Genomic DNA, 16493 nt, shown 5'->3' with positions numbered 1-16493 from the left:
GTTCATCTCGGCTAGTCAGCTCCTCCCCAAGAGCGTGGGACCATTCCCCGGGACAATCCAGAGTGGCAGCCAGTTCTCCGATCCATTGTGTGTGACCACCAAGTTTGCACTGCCCAGTACTGGGATGATCTCTCTGGTGTACGTCCGTAGCTGCGTGTCAATGCGTTCCAGTTTGGGCCTGTTAGCTTTGAGTGGCTATAGTTTTTCAAATTGTTGGGCACTCATAAGTGACTGGTTGTCTCCTGTGTCCAGCCCCATGCGTGCTGGAATGCCATTTAATAGAACATTCATCGTCATAGGTGGTGTTTTGGTGTATGAGCTGTAGATGTCTGCCACATGAACCCGCTGGACTTCAGTGTCCATAGCTTTGCCCCAAGCATCACCCTGTCTTGCAGACCCCTCGTCTGGTTCCTCTGCCTCATAAACTAGCCTCGCTATGGGCTTTCTGCACATTCTGGCCAGATGTCCACTGAAATTACAGTTTCTACAGATAAATTGTTGAAACCTACAGGTTTTCGTAGCATGTCTGCCACTGCACCTCCAGCATGAGCTGAGATTGTTGTGAACAAAGGAACTGTTAACAGGCATTCCTCTCTGATTGTCTCTTTGATTATTCCTGAGCACTCTGTTGCTGAATGTCAATGGTCCCATCTCAGGTTGCATTGTCCCTTGTGATGGCGTGAATTGCCGATCCCCCTGTCTGTTGCTGGCCCACCCTAGAGCCTGTTGCTGCCTGGGCAGTGTCGAATTGCCCTTGCCTGCCTGCGGGGTTCTGTGTCTCGTTTACAATGTTAACTCCCTGGTCCATCGTCATGTTGGAACCAGGGCTGCGCGCGTAAATTATCTTGGTCTCCTCTTCCCCTGCCATGAAGGTCTGAGCTATCAGTGTTGCCCTTTCCAAAGTCAAGTCCTTGGTCTCAATAAGCTTCCTGAAAATCCCAGCATGACCAATGCCCTCAATGAAGAAATCCCTTAACATCTCCCCACTGCGTCTGTGAACTTACAGAGGCTGGCCAAACGCCGAAGATCCGCAATGAAGTCCCATATACTTTGTCCCTCCCGACGCAGGTGTGTATAGAACCGGTGCCGGGCCATGTGTATACTGCTCGCTGGTTTGAGGTGCTCACCGATCAGAGTGCTGAGCTATTCAAAGGACTTGTCTGCCAGTTTCTCGGGTGCGAGCAGGTCTTTCATCAGTGCATACGTCTTGGATCCACAGCTGGTCAGTAGATGCGCCCTCCATTTGCCAGCTGCTTCCTTTCCCAGCCAGTCCTTCGTGACAAAGCTCTGCTGAAGTCTCTCAATGAAATCGTCCCAGTCCTCACCAACACAGTACCGTTCCTCTGTGCTACCAGTGGCCATCCTCGTGGGTCGTTGATTCCCGTTTCTCGTCACCAAATGTAGTGTCCTTATACCTTACTATAGAATCACACGAGACATGTACTGCAGACAAGGTCACAACGTGACCTGAACCTTTATTCCCAGGACCAAGAAGTGCTGACCCTGCGTGGGACCTCCCTTTATATACCTGGATGACCAGGTGAGGAGTGTCTCCCACAAGTTCACCCCCTGTGGTCAAGGTGTGCATTACTCAGGTGTATACAGTGTACAGTATTGTTACATAAAGGTTACAGTTATGTGAAGGTTACAAACATGACACTGGGTATTCTGCAGCAAGTGACTCACCTCCTGACTCCTCAAAGCCTCTCCACCATCTCCAAAGCACAAGTCAGGAGAGTGATGGAATACTCTCCACTTGCCTGGATGAGTACAGCTCCAACAATGCTCAAGAAGCTCGACACCATCCAGGACAAAGCAGCCGCTTAATCAGCACCCCATTCACCTCCTTAAACATCCACACCCTCCTTCACTCGTGCACCGTGGCTGCAGTGTGTACCAGCCAGAGGACGCACTGCAGCAACTCACCTTGGCCTCTTCGACAGCACCTCCCAAACCCGCAATCTCCAACCTAGAAGGACAAGGGCAGCAGGTGCAGGAACACCATCAACTCCAAGTTCCCTTCCAAGTTACACAGCTTCCTGACTTGGATATATATCGCCATTCCTTCTTCATCAAAATGCTGGAACTGCCTACGTAAGAACACCTTCACTACACGGCTGTAGTGGTTCAAGAAGAAGGCCCACCACCATCTTTTCATATAGGGATTGGCAATAAATGTTGGCTGTGCCAGTGATGAGAATTCATTTTTAAAATATCACGGCAAGCATCATGTTCTTTTACCCAACACGTTGTTCTCATCCCCTTTCAGCAGCTGTTGTCCCCAGTCGATGAGTTTCGTCATCATGCACAGGACAGGCATCGGCATTCAACATGTTGGAAGGACCCACATAGGGCAGCTTGAGTACTGCCAGTCGCTTTGATTTTGTAGATAACAACGACCAATGTTTTGCACCAGGCTTAGTCTTAGTCATCGTCATCCAGGTTTCCATGTGAGGGGCTTTGGCAAAGAGGTATGCTGGCTGTGAGGCCAATTCCCCCTCCAGAGTAATCAGTGGCAGGTTGGTGTCGGCTGGAGTTTGCTTCACTGCATCTGCTTCCCCTTGTGCCACATAAATTATGTAATGAAACAGTTATTTTATGGCTATCTTTAATTCACCTCCATTCAGATTTCCCCCCCCTCGAATGAAGCCATTGACTCAAGATGAGACATGATCCCATGTGTGCTGCTATACCTCCAGCACCTCACCTGCATAGCTATTCTCCATGGGTGAGCCTAGACAGTGAGTTTCAGTAGAATGCCTGACCATGAGGGGTGGGGAGAGAATATCACAGCTCAACATGATGCTTTGCTCACCTCATGTCTACACATACAAAACAACCTGCATTTATATACCGCCCATCACCCCTGTGCTCGCTGACCTACATTGGGTCCCGGTTAAGCAACGCCTCGATTTCAAAATTCTCATCCTTGTTTTCAAATCCCTCTTGGCCTTGCCCCTCCCTATCTCTGTAATCCCCTCCAGCCCCACAATGCTCCGAGATCTCTGCACTCCTCCAATTCTGGCCTCTTGCGCATCTCCAATTTTAAACACTCCACCATTGGTGGTCGTGCCCTCAGCTGCCGAGGCCCTAAGTTTCGAATTCTCTCCCTACACCTCCCTGCCTTGCTATCTCTCGTTCCTCCTTTAAGACGTTCCTTCAAATCTACCTCTCTGACCAAGCTTTTGGTCATCTGTCCTAATATCCCCTATGTGACCGGTGTCAAATTTTGTTTGATAACGCTTCTCTGAAGCGCCTTGGGTCGTTTTCCTCTGTTAAAGGCACTATATAAATGCAATTTGTTGTTGTTATTGTACACTGTTCCCAGTACACTTCACAGGGGTGAAAACAAATGTAAGGCAGTAGTTGGAGAAGTTAACCAAAGACATAACTTTTGAGCAGTCGTTCGAAGGTCAGGAAGAGGTAGTAAGGCAGAAGGGTTTAGGGAATCAGTTTGATGGTTCTAAAGTGTGGGGTAGAGATGATTAAAGCTTCTGCCACTGAAAGGGGCCAGAGTTGGAAGAGGCAGGGTGACATAAGGTTGACATGATTGAGAAGTTGATGTACTCATAGAGGGAGTTTCAAATGACTATGAGGATGTGTTGGGAAATGGGCAGATTGGCAAAGACGGGGGTGATAGGAGGGCGGGACTTAGTGCACGATAGAATTCAGGCAGCAGAGATTTGGGCAAGGTGAAATTTATAGAGGGTAGAATTAGGGAGGCTGCAGTATTGGAGAAGTACAATCTGGAGATAACAAAGGCAGTAATGAATGTTCAACAGTGGTGGGATGAGCTAAGGAAGCCAGCTAATATTTTGGAAATAGATCAGTTTGGTGATGGGCAGAAAAGAAAATTTGATGTTGAGCTAATAGTGAAACAGGACACTGGGATTGAGCATTGTTGGATTCAGCCTTATCGACTGGGGAGGTAGATGGAAGCGATGGTGATGGGGTAGAATTTTTGGTGGGAGCTGAACAAGATGGATTCATCCTTGCCAAAGCCAAGCTGGAGACATGTTGTTGGACCAGCAGCTGGGAAGCCCAGTGCTGGCTGTGAGCTCGAGGTTGGGAGAGAATCTTCATTTTTCAATCTTTGCAAATTACATCAAGCCTCCGTTTATTATTCAAACAATATTCTGATGCTCAAAAACATATTAAAATGGTGTCCAAGAATTTAGAATATCTCAAAACACTTTAACAATTTGGAATATTTGTAACTCGTGTAACCAAATAATGCCTTTATATTTTTATGCTTTCTGCAGACTCTTGAATTCTGCGCATTTTCAATGCAGTTGGATGAAATTGCTCTTGTAATCTCTGATGGACAGTATGCCTACGGTCGCACTGGGAGGTAAGGTCACATTTTTATATGATGGTGTTCTGCGAGCAGCAGGAAAAGTTGGACTTTCAAGATGTTGGGGCAACAAAAGATCACAAGGGCAGATCGTAGAAAAAGTAGGCAAAGATGAAAATGGTCATCAGATGTTGATAACAATATTAATATGACTGTCAACCATGTCTCAGATTTTGCAGTAAGTTTTTGATTTGTACCAAGGGTTGCATTAAGTCTTGATGTGCAAGACGTGTTAAGAAAAGTAGCAGGAGGGAAAATCCTCGGTAAGGGAGCTAGATGTGGCTTATAATGTTATTAAATTGAACACTGACTGAGTAAATGACTATTTGTGATTGCAGCAAAACACAGCCATTTCTAATAAAACCTTTGTTTATACAGTTTATAAATATTTAAGATATTACATTTTAAACAGTCTTTCTCCAACAGGATTGTTGCAAATGTATTTTCTGGTCAATCATTAGTTCCAGTTTCTTCTGGTTCTTTAAGTAATTATTGCATACATTGTAAGGAATCCTTTTGCTGTTCATTATGTAATGCAGAACGAGATTAGTTTTGTGCGTGGTAGCTTATCTTAAGTACAAAGAATGTTCTTCAACTGACTGTAAGGTTTTTTTTTATTGCGTTTACCCACCACACCATGCTCACTGACCTACACTGGCTCCCTGTCCGGCAACGCCTCCATTTAAAAATTATCATACTTGTTTTCAAATTCCTCCACGCCCATCCCTATCTCTGTAACCTCCTCCAGCCCTATAACCATCCAAGATCTCTGCGCTTCTCCAATGCCTCTTGAGTATCTCCGATTTTCATCGCTCCACCATTGGTGGAAGTGCCTTTAGCTGCCGAGATCCTAAGCTCTGGAATTCCCTCTCTGCCTCTCTACCTCTCTCTCCTCCTTGAGAAGGCTCCTTAAAACCTACTGTCCTAATGTCTCTCTATGTGGCTCGGTGTCAAATTTTGCTTGATAACACTCCTGTGAAGCGCCTGGGGCGTTTTACTATGTTAAAGGTGCTATATAACGGCAAGTTGTTGTTATTGTTGTTTTAAGCACTGATCTGATTTCCATTACAAATTTAAAGTTCATGGGCTAGATTTTCCACTTTTGTGCTTATCGCCCAAAAATGGGCATTATTTCCGGCGTGCAGGGTAAAAAAGGGTTTTCTGATCGCCGGCTTCTCGCCCATTTTCAAAGCACCTAGTCTCCATTTTTGAAATTGTGCGTTACCGCGAGCGATATGAAATGGGCGATAGAGTTAAATCTCTCTGACCTTCTGCCGCAAGGTGTGTCCGTCCTTAGCAATGGCATGGCAATGCTCGATTCCCGCGATTCAGGAGGTCAAGGGTCATCATGACATGCGCAGAAGAGGAGACACAGAGAGAGGGGGCTCAGAGGCACTGAAAGCGTGTGTGGGTGTGGTGTGTGCTTGTCTGGCTGTTGTGGGAGACACAAGGGAGATTCACCAGCAGCAAAAAGCCCACTAAGCACCAAGAACATAGTTGGCACCGAGTTTTTGTTCAACAAATAAGATATAACATGGAAGGGATGGAGGAGGCCCTGGAGCTGGTAACCAGGAGCGCCACACTGCACCCCAAGGTGCCACACCCCCATTGCCAACGAACACATGAGAGCCAGCCAAACATCTGGCTTCTGGCTCAGAGCACGTTCCCACCTCGGGACCGTCCTCTCCCGTTTCCATCCAAGCAGCATTTCGGCCATCACCCACCCCACCCCTCCCCCCCAATGAAACATCGCCTGAGGAGCTCCTCGGCCAGATATCTTGGATTCAGGAGGGGAAGGGGAATGGGTAGAGGTGGGGAGGAGAAGCAGGGTGGGGGCGGGGGGGGTGGTGGGGGGAAGGGTTGGTTTTTACAGAAATACTGATGATTTCAGACAAATGTTTTTTATTTAATAAAACCTTGTTGCGCATTGCCTCAGATAGTTGCACCGTTACACACTGGCGATTCCTTAACATCAATGGGTATAATGACACTTAACTTCAACCAACTTAAACTTTAACTGTCACCAAGGTGATGCCCACCATTGATGTATCACCTGCACACCCAGCATTGTGTCAGCCTTGTTCTTTCAGGAAAAGCGATCATTGATGAGCTCCTGATGTAAGGCTCTTGCAGCTATCATGCCCCACGGGCCCTTTCATGCAGTCTACAGGGGGGCGGGGGCATGGCTTCAGCATCAGCCTGATTGTCTGGCCCGATGTCAGCGTCTGCCTCCTCATCCTCCTCTTCCTCTCTCTGGTGAGGTGGACTGTCAGACTCATCAGGCAATTCTTGTCCCCTCTTGATAGCCAAGTTGTGTAGCATGGAGCACACCACCACGAATTGAGCAACCTGCTCAGGGTGGTATTGGAGCTTGCCTCCTGAGTGGGCCAGGCATCTAAAGCATTGCTTAAGAACTTCAATGGTTTTCTCCATGATATTGCGAGTGGCTCTGTGGTTCTCATTGTATTGCCTCTCGGCTTCGGTGTGGCTGTCACGCAGGGGGGTCATCAGCCAGGTGGCGAGGCCATATCCTTTGGCACCAATCATCCAGCATTGACCTTGTGGCTGATTGTTAAACAAGTCAGATACAGTGCTCTCACAGGATGTGCGCATCATGGATGCTGCCTGGAAATTGAGCATTCACTGCCAGTATAATTTGCTGGTGGTCGACAACGAGTTGGACATTCAGGGAATGGAATCCTTTGCAGTTCCTGAAAACCTCTGCATCCTCAAAAGGTGCCCGCATCACAATGTGCGCACAGTCTATTGCTCCCTGCACTTTGGGGAAGTTTGCAATTCTGGAGAATCCTAGAACCCTCTCACTCTGTGCCTCCCTGATCATAGGGAAGCTGATCAAGTCCTTCCTACAGGCATACAGGGCTTCAGTGACCTGTCTAATGCAGCAATGTGTGGCATGCTGAGAAAGTCTGCAAATGTCGCCAGCTGTGGCCTGAAAAGAACCCGAGGCATAGAACGACAGTGCCGCGATGACTTTGACATCGACAGACAGTGCAGTACTGATAGTGTTGGCAGGCTGCAGATCTCCCCTTATCAGCTGATATACCTCAGTGATAGCCTCTTTGTGGAAGCGCAGTCTTTGAAGGCAGGTGGTGTCGGGCATGTCGAGGTAAGAATGCTTCTCCTTGTACTTGCGGGGGGTGGTGTAACGTTTGGTCCTCCTCATCTGTCTGTCACTTCTTACATTGGGCACATAATGCTGGGGAGCGTACCTTCGGCAATCTTGAGCCTGCTGCATGTAATTGGTCATCAAGAGAGGGTGAGAAAGGATAGGCCCCATTACAGTAGCTCTCTGTTTTCCACCGATTGGTCACAAACAATGAATGTCCCGACGAAGACACCTATTCAATTCCAATCGGTAACAGTATGGTCAAGATGTTTGTACAGATGTTCACATCAACTCCAACGACCTCCAGAGTACATCCGAACTACCCAGAGGTTAAAACACCGCAGCCTTTTAAAGGATGCGACGTGTGATATAGAACATGGCATTCATAACGCTGTGATGAGTTCCAGTTAGTTTCACTTTTTCTGAGCATTTTTTTAGGCGAGTAATATTGTGGGCGATATGTGTGCGAGTTGGTGAAAGTAACGGTGGGTGATCTCATGGCCGCTAGTTTCGGTAAATATGCTGTTTACGACAAAAAAAAGTGGGCGGGCGTTAATATTGAATCTCGGCGTTAAATCCATGCGGAAAGTAACGCTGGGCGATATTATGGGCGTTGATTTCACCCATTCTGATGATTCTGCCCAAAAAAAGAGGGCAGGCGGTATTATTTTTTCCCGGCGTTAAGCACATGGGGAAAGTAACGCGCGGCGATAAGTTTCTGAGAAATGCCCGCCAGTTTCCATTTTGTGGCTAAATGGGCGATATCTGGGCGTTATACGTCATTTCAGCGGTAAAATAGGCATTGCACGGGCATTAAGCATGCAAAAAAAGTGGATGTTCCAGCCCCATGTACCTTTTTATACTTAATTTCACCGAGCCATTTAGGTTTCTGTATTTTGCTCAGACATGTTGATGAGATTCTGCCAGCTATAGGGTTAACATTCTCGCTGAGCGCGTCTGACCCTTTAGAACCTCTCAGACCTGTGGTATGTTATTTATAAATGTTGGTTAGCTAATCCGTGATTACTGTACCATTTTGTTAAAATTCTCGGTTACATACATTTAGTTTAACAAAATGCTACACAGTTGTTAAATAAATGATGTGAAGGTGACAGTCCAGAGGAAAATATACAGTAGATTAATGCTGGCCTGAGAACATTCCTTTCAAAGCTAAATGTAACCTTTGTACTGGCGAATGTGTTAGACTTGGATCAAAACCAGCAACGAAGAACAAAGAAATGAGTCTTTCATCAGAACGGACAGCTGAAAAGAAACAAGTAATATTTCTCTCGTTTTACTACTTCCAGTAAATGTTAGTTCAATACTTTGGTGTTTACGCTGTCTAATCTCAATAGTGGAGCAACTAGTGATCTCCGAATGTAATTGCTAAAGTGTGACTTGGTGGCAGAGCAGAGGAGCATTCAATAATAGCCAATGGTTTACATAGTCATGCCCACCACCGACCTGAGTGACAGGCTTCTAATTGTGGCCTAATGATGCAGAATCACGGCGGTTACTCTTAATCGACATTGTGACAATCCTGCCTGCAGAGAAATCAGCTCCAATGTTGCCAGCTTAATTTGCCATAACAAAATGGGACATCATTCAAAAGAACAATGGCGGAAGATTTTCGGTCCAGCTTTGAGCAAGTCTCCAGGATGTGACGGAATGGTTCATTGGACCAAGTTCAGTTTGCTGCACTGCATCTTGAGAATGGAAGAGCTTCCCCGTGGGGAACGAGAAGCTGGGGGTCGTCTAAGGCATGAGAAAGGCAGTCCTGTACACTCTTCCATTTAGTCCAGTTGCCGTTTTTTTATTTTGTTCCTTTTTACAGAAATTTGCCGACAAGATTGGTGATAAAAAAAATCCCACGTCTCAAAGTCAGATCCCCAGTTAGCCCACGAGTAACATTTTATTCTTGCACAGTCAGCTCATTCTAACACATTCACCCAAAAGCCATTCAGCTGCACTTTTATCGAATCCCTTTGAGCCATGTTTACCCCGCCATCATCTATCGACTCCGATAGCAACAACCGCAAATAGGTGTACACGATTGTGTCCGACTTAATATCTTGCTGGGTTCAGCTAAGTGTATGTTCACTGAGGGAGAGGGCATGCTTTAATGTCACGGGGCCAGGTTGACGGCAGTGAGCTGAGCGATGTACCTCACCAGAGGTATGGCTGTGTGCTGTATATGGCATTGTTTCACATCGTGTGCTAAACCTGCCAGTATACTCACTGAGAGTGTTGCCTTGGAATCCTTCATTCAGCTGCTGGCAATTTTCCCTTGAAAGCTTGACCCGATGTTGCAGCAATTGATGGTCACTCCAGCAATATAAATATGCTATTTAAAGCTGTACGGCACTGTAAAGGAGCCATTCAAAACAGACAGTGTGCCGAATGGGATTTATTTGTTTGTTTAAAAGGAGTCCAATAACAATATTGCAACAGTCATAAGAAATAGGAGCAGGAGTAGGCCACCTGACCGCTCGGGCCTGTTCCACCATTTAATAAGACCATGGCTGATCTGATCCTGGGCTCAGCTCCACTTCCCTGCCCGTTCCCCATAACCCTTCACTCCCTTATCGCTCAAAAATCTGTCCATTTCCACCTTAAATATATTCAATGAAAATTTGACTGGACTGCTTTAGCTCTCAACTTATAGAATCATACACCACAGAAGGAGGCCTGTACTGCCTCTTTAAAACTTCACGTCATGTCAATAACAATTACTCCAATGACACAGCGCTGTTCGGGAAGGAGCTCCAGGATATTGACCCAGCGATGATGAAGGAATGGCTTATATATGTCCCATTATTTAGAAAAGGAGGGAGATAGAAAACAGGGAACTACAGACCAGTTAGCCTAACATCAGTAGTAGGGAAATTGCTAGAGTCTATTATAAAGATTGTGATAATGGAACACTTAGAAAATATCAATGGGATTAGACAAAGTCAACATGGATTTATGAAAGGAAAATTATGTTTGACAAGACAAGCCTACTGGAATTTTTTGAGGATGTAACTGATAGAATAGATACGGGAGAACCAGTGAATGTAGTGTATTTAGATTTTCAGAAGGCCTTTGATAAAGTCCCACATAAGAGTTTAGTGTGCAAAATTAAAGCACATAGGATTGGGGTAATATACTGGCATGGATTGAAAATTAGTTAACTGACAGGAAACAGAGAGTAGGAATAAACGGGTCTTTTTCAGTGTGGCAGGCAGTGACTAGTGGGGTACCACAGGGATCAGTGCTGGGGCCCCAGCTATTCACAATATACATAAATGATTTGGATGAGGGAATCAAATGTAATATTTCCAAGTTTGCTGATGACACAAAACTAGGTGGGATTGTGAGTTGTGAGGAGGATGCAAAGACGCTGCAAGGCGATTTAGATAGGTTGCGTGAGTGGGCAAACACATGGCAGATGTGAATAAATGTGAAGTTATCCACTTTGGGAGGAAAAACATAAAGACAAAGTGTTATTTGAATGGTGATAGCTTGGGAAATGTCGATGTACAGAGGGACCTGGGTGTCCTTGTACGCCAGATATTGAAAGTAAACATGCGGGTGCAGCAAGCAGTTAAGAAGGCAAATGGTATGTTGGCTTTCATTGCAAGAAGATTTGAGTATAGGAGCAAGGATGTCTTGTTACAGTTATACAGGGCCTTGGTGAGACCACACCTGGAGTATTGTATGCATTTTTGGTCTCCTTAGAAAGGATATACTTGACATAGAGGGAGTGCAACGAAGGTTCACCGGACTAATTCCTGGGGTGACAGGACTGCCGTATGAGGAAAGATTGGGTTAACTAGGCCTGTATTCACTAGATCTCATTGAACCATATAAAATTCAGACGGGGCTGGACAGACTGGATGCAGGGAGGATGTTTCCCCTGGCTGGGATGTCTTGAACAAGGGGTCACAGTCTTAGGATACGGGGTAGAAAATTTAAGACTGAGATGAGGAGAAATTTCTTCACTCAGAGGGTGGTGAATTCTCTACCACAGAAGGCTGTGGCGGCCAAGTCCCTGAATATATTTAAGAAGGAGATAGATAGATTTCTAGACACAAAAGGCTTCAAGAGGTATAGGGAGAAAGCGGGAATATGGTGTTGAGATAGAGGATCAGCCATGATTGTGTTGAGTGGCAGTGCAGGCTCAAGCGGCTGAGTGGCCGACTCCTGCTCCTATTTTCTATGTTTCTATCTTTCTAAACCAGGACGGTGTGTGACTTGGAGGAGAATTTGGAGATGGTGATCTCCCCGTGCACCTGCTCCCTTTGTCCTTCTAGGTAGTGGAGATCGCGGGTTTGGCAGCTGTTGCTAAAGAAGCTTTGGCGAGTTTCAGCAGTGCATCCTGTAGATAGTACACACTGCGGCCATGGTGTGGCAGCAATGGAGGGAGTGGATGTTTAAGATCGTGGGCCACCCCGACCTGTGCAAGAACACCACCGCAGGTCGGGGCTATAAATAGAGCTGGAGCGCCGGGCCCTGAAGTGAGTGTTTTGTGGCAGAGGAGCAGTGAGAGATTGTGGCAGAGGTGCGGCGAATGAGGGTACAGGGCCCAGAAGAGCCGAGGGCCCAGGGGCAGCACGGGCCTGCCTACACTGTGATATGTGTGCACACAAGGTCTGTGAGCTGAACAGGTCCTGGTTCAACCCTTGCCACTGGATAAAGGCCTAGCTCTGTCAAGCCCGTGTGGTGGCTGATGTGCAACGGTCACCACACGTTAGAAAAATCCACGCACAGGCATCTTCCACCCCCTCAATTGGAGTTCAGGACTGGAACATCGGGTCCTTCATTGAAACACCTGTGAACTCTCGTGGAAGCAAGTCATCCTCATTCGCGGGACCATCTATGATGACGATGATGATGGATGTTGAAGAATAGCACTCACGGAACCATGCGCAAACAAGGACTCAACATGATAGATTCTGAACTTGCTGCCTGGGTGTAAAATTGATGTTGCGGATTGACCGCCCGTTATAGAAATCACTTGATTTTCGTTTCCATTCATTTCTTTGGCGACGGTAACCAGGCAGTTTGTCTACGGGGACCGAGCCTCAACGTCAGTGTTACGCCCAGGCAGCAAGTTCAAAATCCACCCCAACTTTCTCAGGGGTTTAGGGAGTTTGTGGGTCGGTGAATTGATAGAAAAGGAGGAAAAATATTGATGCCCTTTCGAATTACTCCTAAGAATGAAATTTGTGACCTATAGCTAATACCCAATTATTACCCAGAGATAAAATATCACTGTTTGGCATCCCGTGATTGTAAAGAACCCCATTGCCTGACTCCTAATTCCTGACAAAGATATATTTGGAGTGAGAACAAATTCTACAGTAAAACGGAGTCAACAGAAAAATGTTTGCCTGAAACTGGATAAAAATAGTTGAACCTGTCTCGCCGACTTTGTTTGCTTAAAGTGTTTACAGTCAGAATTTCCCCCTCCCCCGAGTTAATAGAACACAAGGACCTGGAGTTTCCGCTAGGTTGCGTTATTTTTTTTCAGTGCAATTTGCCCAAAATCAGCCAAACCATTTTAAGTGCAAATGACGCCCAGCACAAATCAAGCTTCCGTGATCTTTTGCGCTAGTTTAAAAAACATCGCACTGGAAGCTGGCCACGCCCACAAAACTGGCCACGCCCCCACAGATCGAATTAATCACCATTGCAAGCTATCACTAATTGCACCTATTTGTGGGCCTACAAGGCAGCTGTAAGAATTTTGCTATTTTTTTAGGCGCAAGAACACTGATAGGCACGTTTTAAAAGCTTTTGAACTTTTTTAATTTACTAAGAAACTGACAACTATACACCAATATAACTAACAAATGGTCCTGTGTAATTTTTTAAGTCATTTTCAGTGATTTAAAATCGGGTTGACTCACAGGTGGTGGACCAGACACTTTGATAAAAAATGTTTATTTTTTGCTGAAAGACCCATTTTTAGCGTTATTAATAAAACTGCACCAGGTTACCCTCTCAAGTATACCAAGGAATACTTTTTAATGCATACATTTTTAAAAAAGCTTTCTAAAACCTTGCCCAATTGTGCTGGTTTGCGGCGGATTTTGCACTAGGTGAGATGCAAATGAGTGTGAACATAAGAACTAAGAACATCAGAAATAGGAGCAGGAGTAGGCCATTCGGCCCCTCGAGCCTGCTCCACCATTCAATATCATGGCTAATCTTCAACCTCAACTCCACAATTTGAGCGGAAACTTGAGCAAACAAAAACACCTCTTAAAACCAGCACTATGTTGAGATCAGATCGTCCAAAGTGGAAACTCCAGGCCAAGATATTAAAGCACTGTATGATCTTTATCACCATAAATCTGTGTGAAAATACATGGCATTGAAAAAAAGATATTGCTGAGATGATCGGGATTGTATTTTCTTTTCCCTGAGTTGGGACAGCAGTCACTTATGATGCAGCGTCCTGGGGGGGGTGGAACTGATTTCTGGCCGTCACATGATGTGGACGATAGTGAATGGGAAGCCCGTTGACTTGAATGGAACTGGAAAATTGCGCTAGTTTTACTTTCAAAAGTGTAAGATGCTAAAACAATGCTTGAAGAGATTTACAGAAACCAGGAGTTGAAGAGCCCGACCTAAAATGTGAACTGTTTTATAAGTTAAGTGTAAAACAATTATAAAAAAACCCTCAAATGCTGGAAATGTGAAATAAAATCGGAACATATTGGAACGCCGCAGCAGCTAGTCTGTAAGTAGAAAAGATAAGTTAACAAGACAATAATTTAAGCAGCCTTATTAATGATTTAGACGTGACCCCCCTGGGAGTGATGTCCAGTGCCAAAAATAACATTGCGTTGGATGAAGAGCAGGTGCTCAAAAGAGGGTTTAATCACTCTTCTCATACATAATAGGCACTCCAAGAGGGTTCTGTAGTTCTCTTGATACAAATTTTTTTTTAAGTACTGCGATTGCACGAACTGAAATTCTGCACGTACTTAATTCATAGCACGGCATTGATTTAGAGTAATGCAGCCGTTTGTTTCCAGTCTCCCTCAGAGCCTGCACCAATTATTGGATAGTACTTTTCTTAAGAAGATATTTCACACAGCTTCAGAAAACAATGTAAATCGACCATTTACAAACAGGAACTAATAAAAATATAAATCCCGCTGTTATAATTCCTGGTGACTGCTACAAGGACCTGAAGTTCCGATGGAATTAGAGGGCGCAGAGTGGGCAGGTTGCCTCCTGAGGTGCGTGACTTGGGGTGGGAAATCTGGAATTTCATGTGGAGGGGTGGGTGAATCTTCCGTCTGTGCCCCCTCCCCTGTCCCTGCTTTGTGGGTCACAACTGGGGCACTCCCAGAATACCTGAGGAGTTCCTCTCATTACGCCCACTGTACTGCTGCTGAGAGTAGGGGTGAGTTCCACAAGGGGCCTTCCAAAGCCCCCCCCAAAAGGCTCAACATCGAAGATAACTGATCACAAAGGGGATCACTTACCTTCAAATTTGTTTTCGCTAAGTTTTCATTCACTTAAAACAACGGGGAAAACAAATGAGGGAGCGGAATTCGGTCGCGCCCTGTTTGGGGCGTTTGCTTTTAACTTTTTGAAAAGTTAACACCCAGCGAAATGGTTTGTAAAATTGTGGGAAATTTTGTGTTTTTGCCCCAGGAGTGAAGGGGGGCGGTAAATGAGGTGATAATGGCCTCAATGGGGCACTCATAATCAACATAGGCAGTCCCTCGAGGTCAAGGAAGACTTGCTTCCACTCTAAAAGTGAGTTCTCAGGTGACTGAACAGTCCAATACGAGAATTACAGTCTCTGTCACAGGTGGGACAGGCTGTGGTTGAAGGAAAGGGTGGGTGGGGAGCCTGGTTTGCCGTACGCTCCTTCCGCTGCCTGCGCTTGTTTTCTGCATGCTCTTGGCGACGAGACTCGAGGTGCTCAGTACCCTCCCGGATGCTCTTCCTCCACTTATGTCGGTCTTTGGCTAGGGACTCCAAGGCATTGCTGGAGATGTTGCATTTTATCAAGGAGGCTTTGAGGGTGTCCTTGAAACGTTTCCTCTGCCCACCTGGGGCTTGCTTGCTGCGTCGGAGTTCCGAATAGAGCGCTTGCTTTGGGAGTCTTGTATCATCAATCCGAACAATGTGGTCCACCCAACACAGCTGGTCAAGTGTGGTCAGTGCTTCGATTCTGGGGATGTTGGCCTGATCGAGAACACTAACGGTTTTCCCACATCCAGACCGGGGTCAAGCAGGGCTGCGCCATCGCGCCAACTCTCTTCTCGATCTTCCTCGCTGCCATGCTCCACCTCACACTCAATAAGCTCCCCGCTAGAGTGGAACGAAACTACAGAACCAGTGGGAACCTGTTCAACCTTCGTCGACTCCAGGCCAGATCCAAAAAAATGGGGGACTGCAGGGGTGCTATTGACAGAGAATTACCCAATTTCAGCTGACTTGTATTCAGTAATCAGCCTTCAATCCTTGCCTCGAGCTCATTCCAGCTCTTAAAGGGGAGGTAATTTCAAACTGCTGCTGCTCATTTTCAGCATTGCTGTACTTGAGTCAGATATCTCAGCAACTGAGACACCTTTGTGAGATGGCTGGTACAAATCCTGTTTCGAGGGAGAGGGCCACGTGCTTTAATGAGAGCAGCCCCCGGAGGCACTAACGACAAGTGCACAGGAGCCCAAATTCGTCCCCTGAGTCTTTCTGTTCATCCCTACAAGGGCATTATGCTCTGTCTTTGGAGCAACATGGTGCTGCGTTGATTTTCTGGCTGGCAGTCAGGGTGCGTATCTCTGCTTCACCAGTAGAGGCACAAGCTGCTCAGCCCGATTGCGGAAATCACCCCATCCTCATGATTTAGGATGAGGCCCGTGTCCTTTTCTCCAGGCAAAGGGGAGTCCCGCTGCACTAGGAGAACAGAGCCTTGGGAATTTTGGGCCCGAATCAAACGATAGAATTTTGCAGCACAGAAGTGGGTCATTCAGCCCATCATGTGTGTACTGGCACTTTGCT

The 16493-nt window shown here is 46.1% G+C and overlaps 1 protein-coding gene across 1 annotated transcript in view; it reads left to right on the top strand.

The window, feature by feature from the left end:
• Positions 1 to 16493, top strand: part of fkbp16 (FKBP prolyl isomerase 16) — a 226140-nt gene that overhangs the window by 60174 nt on the left and 149473 nt on the right. Inside the window, exon 3 of the mRNA XM_070859292.1 lies at positions 4263 to 4351. Within this exon, the coding sequence (XP_070715393.1) occupies positions 4263 to 4351 (89 nt within the window). The remainder of the gene's footprint in view (positions 1 to 4262; positions 4352 to 16493) is intronic.

The sequence above is a fragment of the Pristiophorus japonicus genome, chromosome 17 (genome assembly GCF_044704955.1).
Source record: "Pristiophorus japonicus isolate sPriJap1 chromosome 17, sPriJap1.hap1, whole genome shotgun sequence".
NCBI lineage: Eukaryota > Metazoa > Chordata > Chondrichthyes > Pristiophoridae > Pristiophorus > Pristiophorus japonicus.
This window is presented reverse-complemented; position numbering and strand designations above follow the sequence as displayed.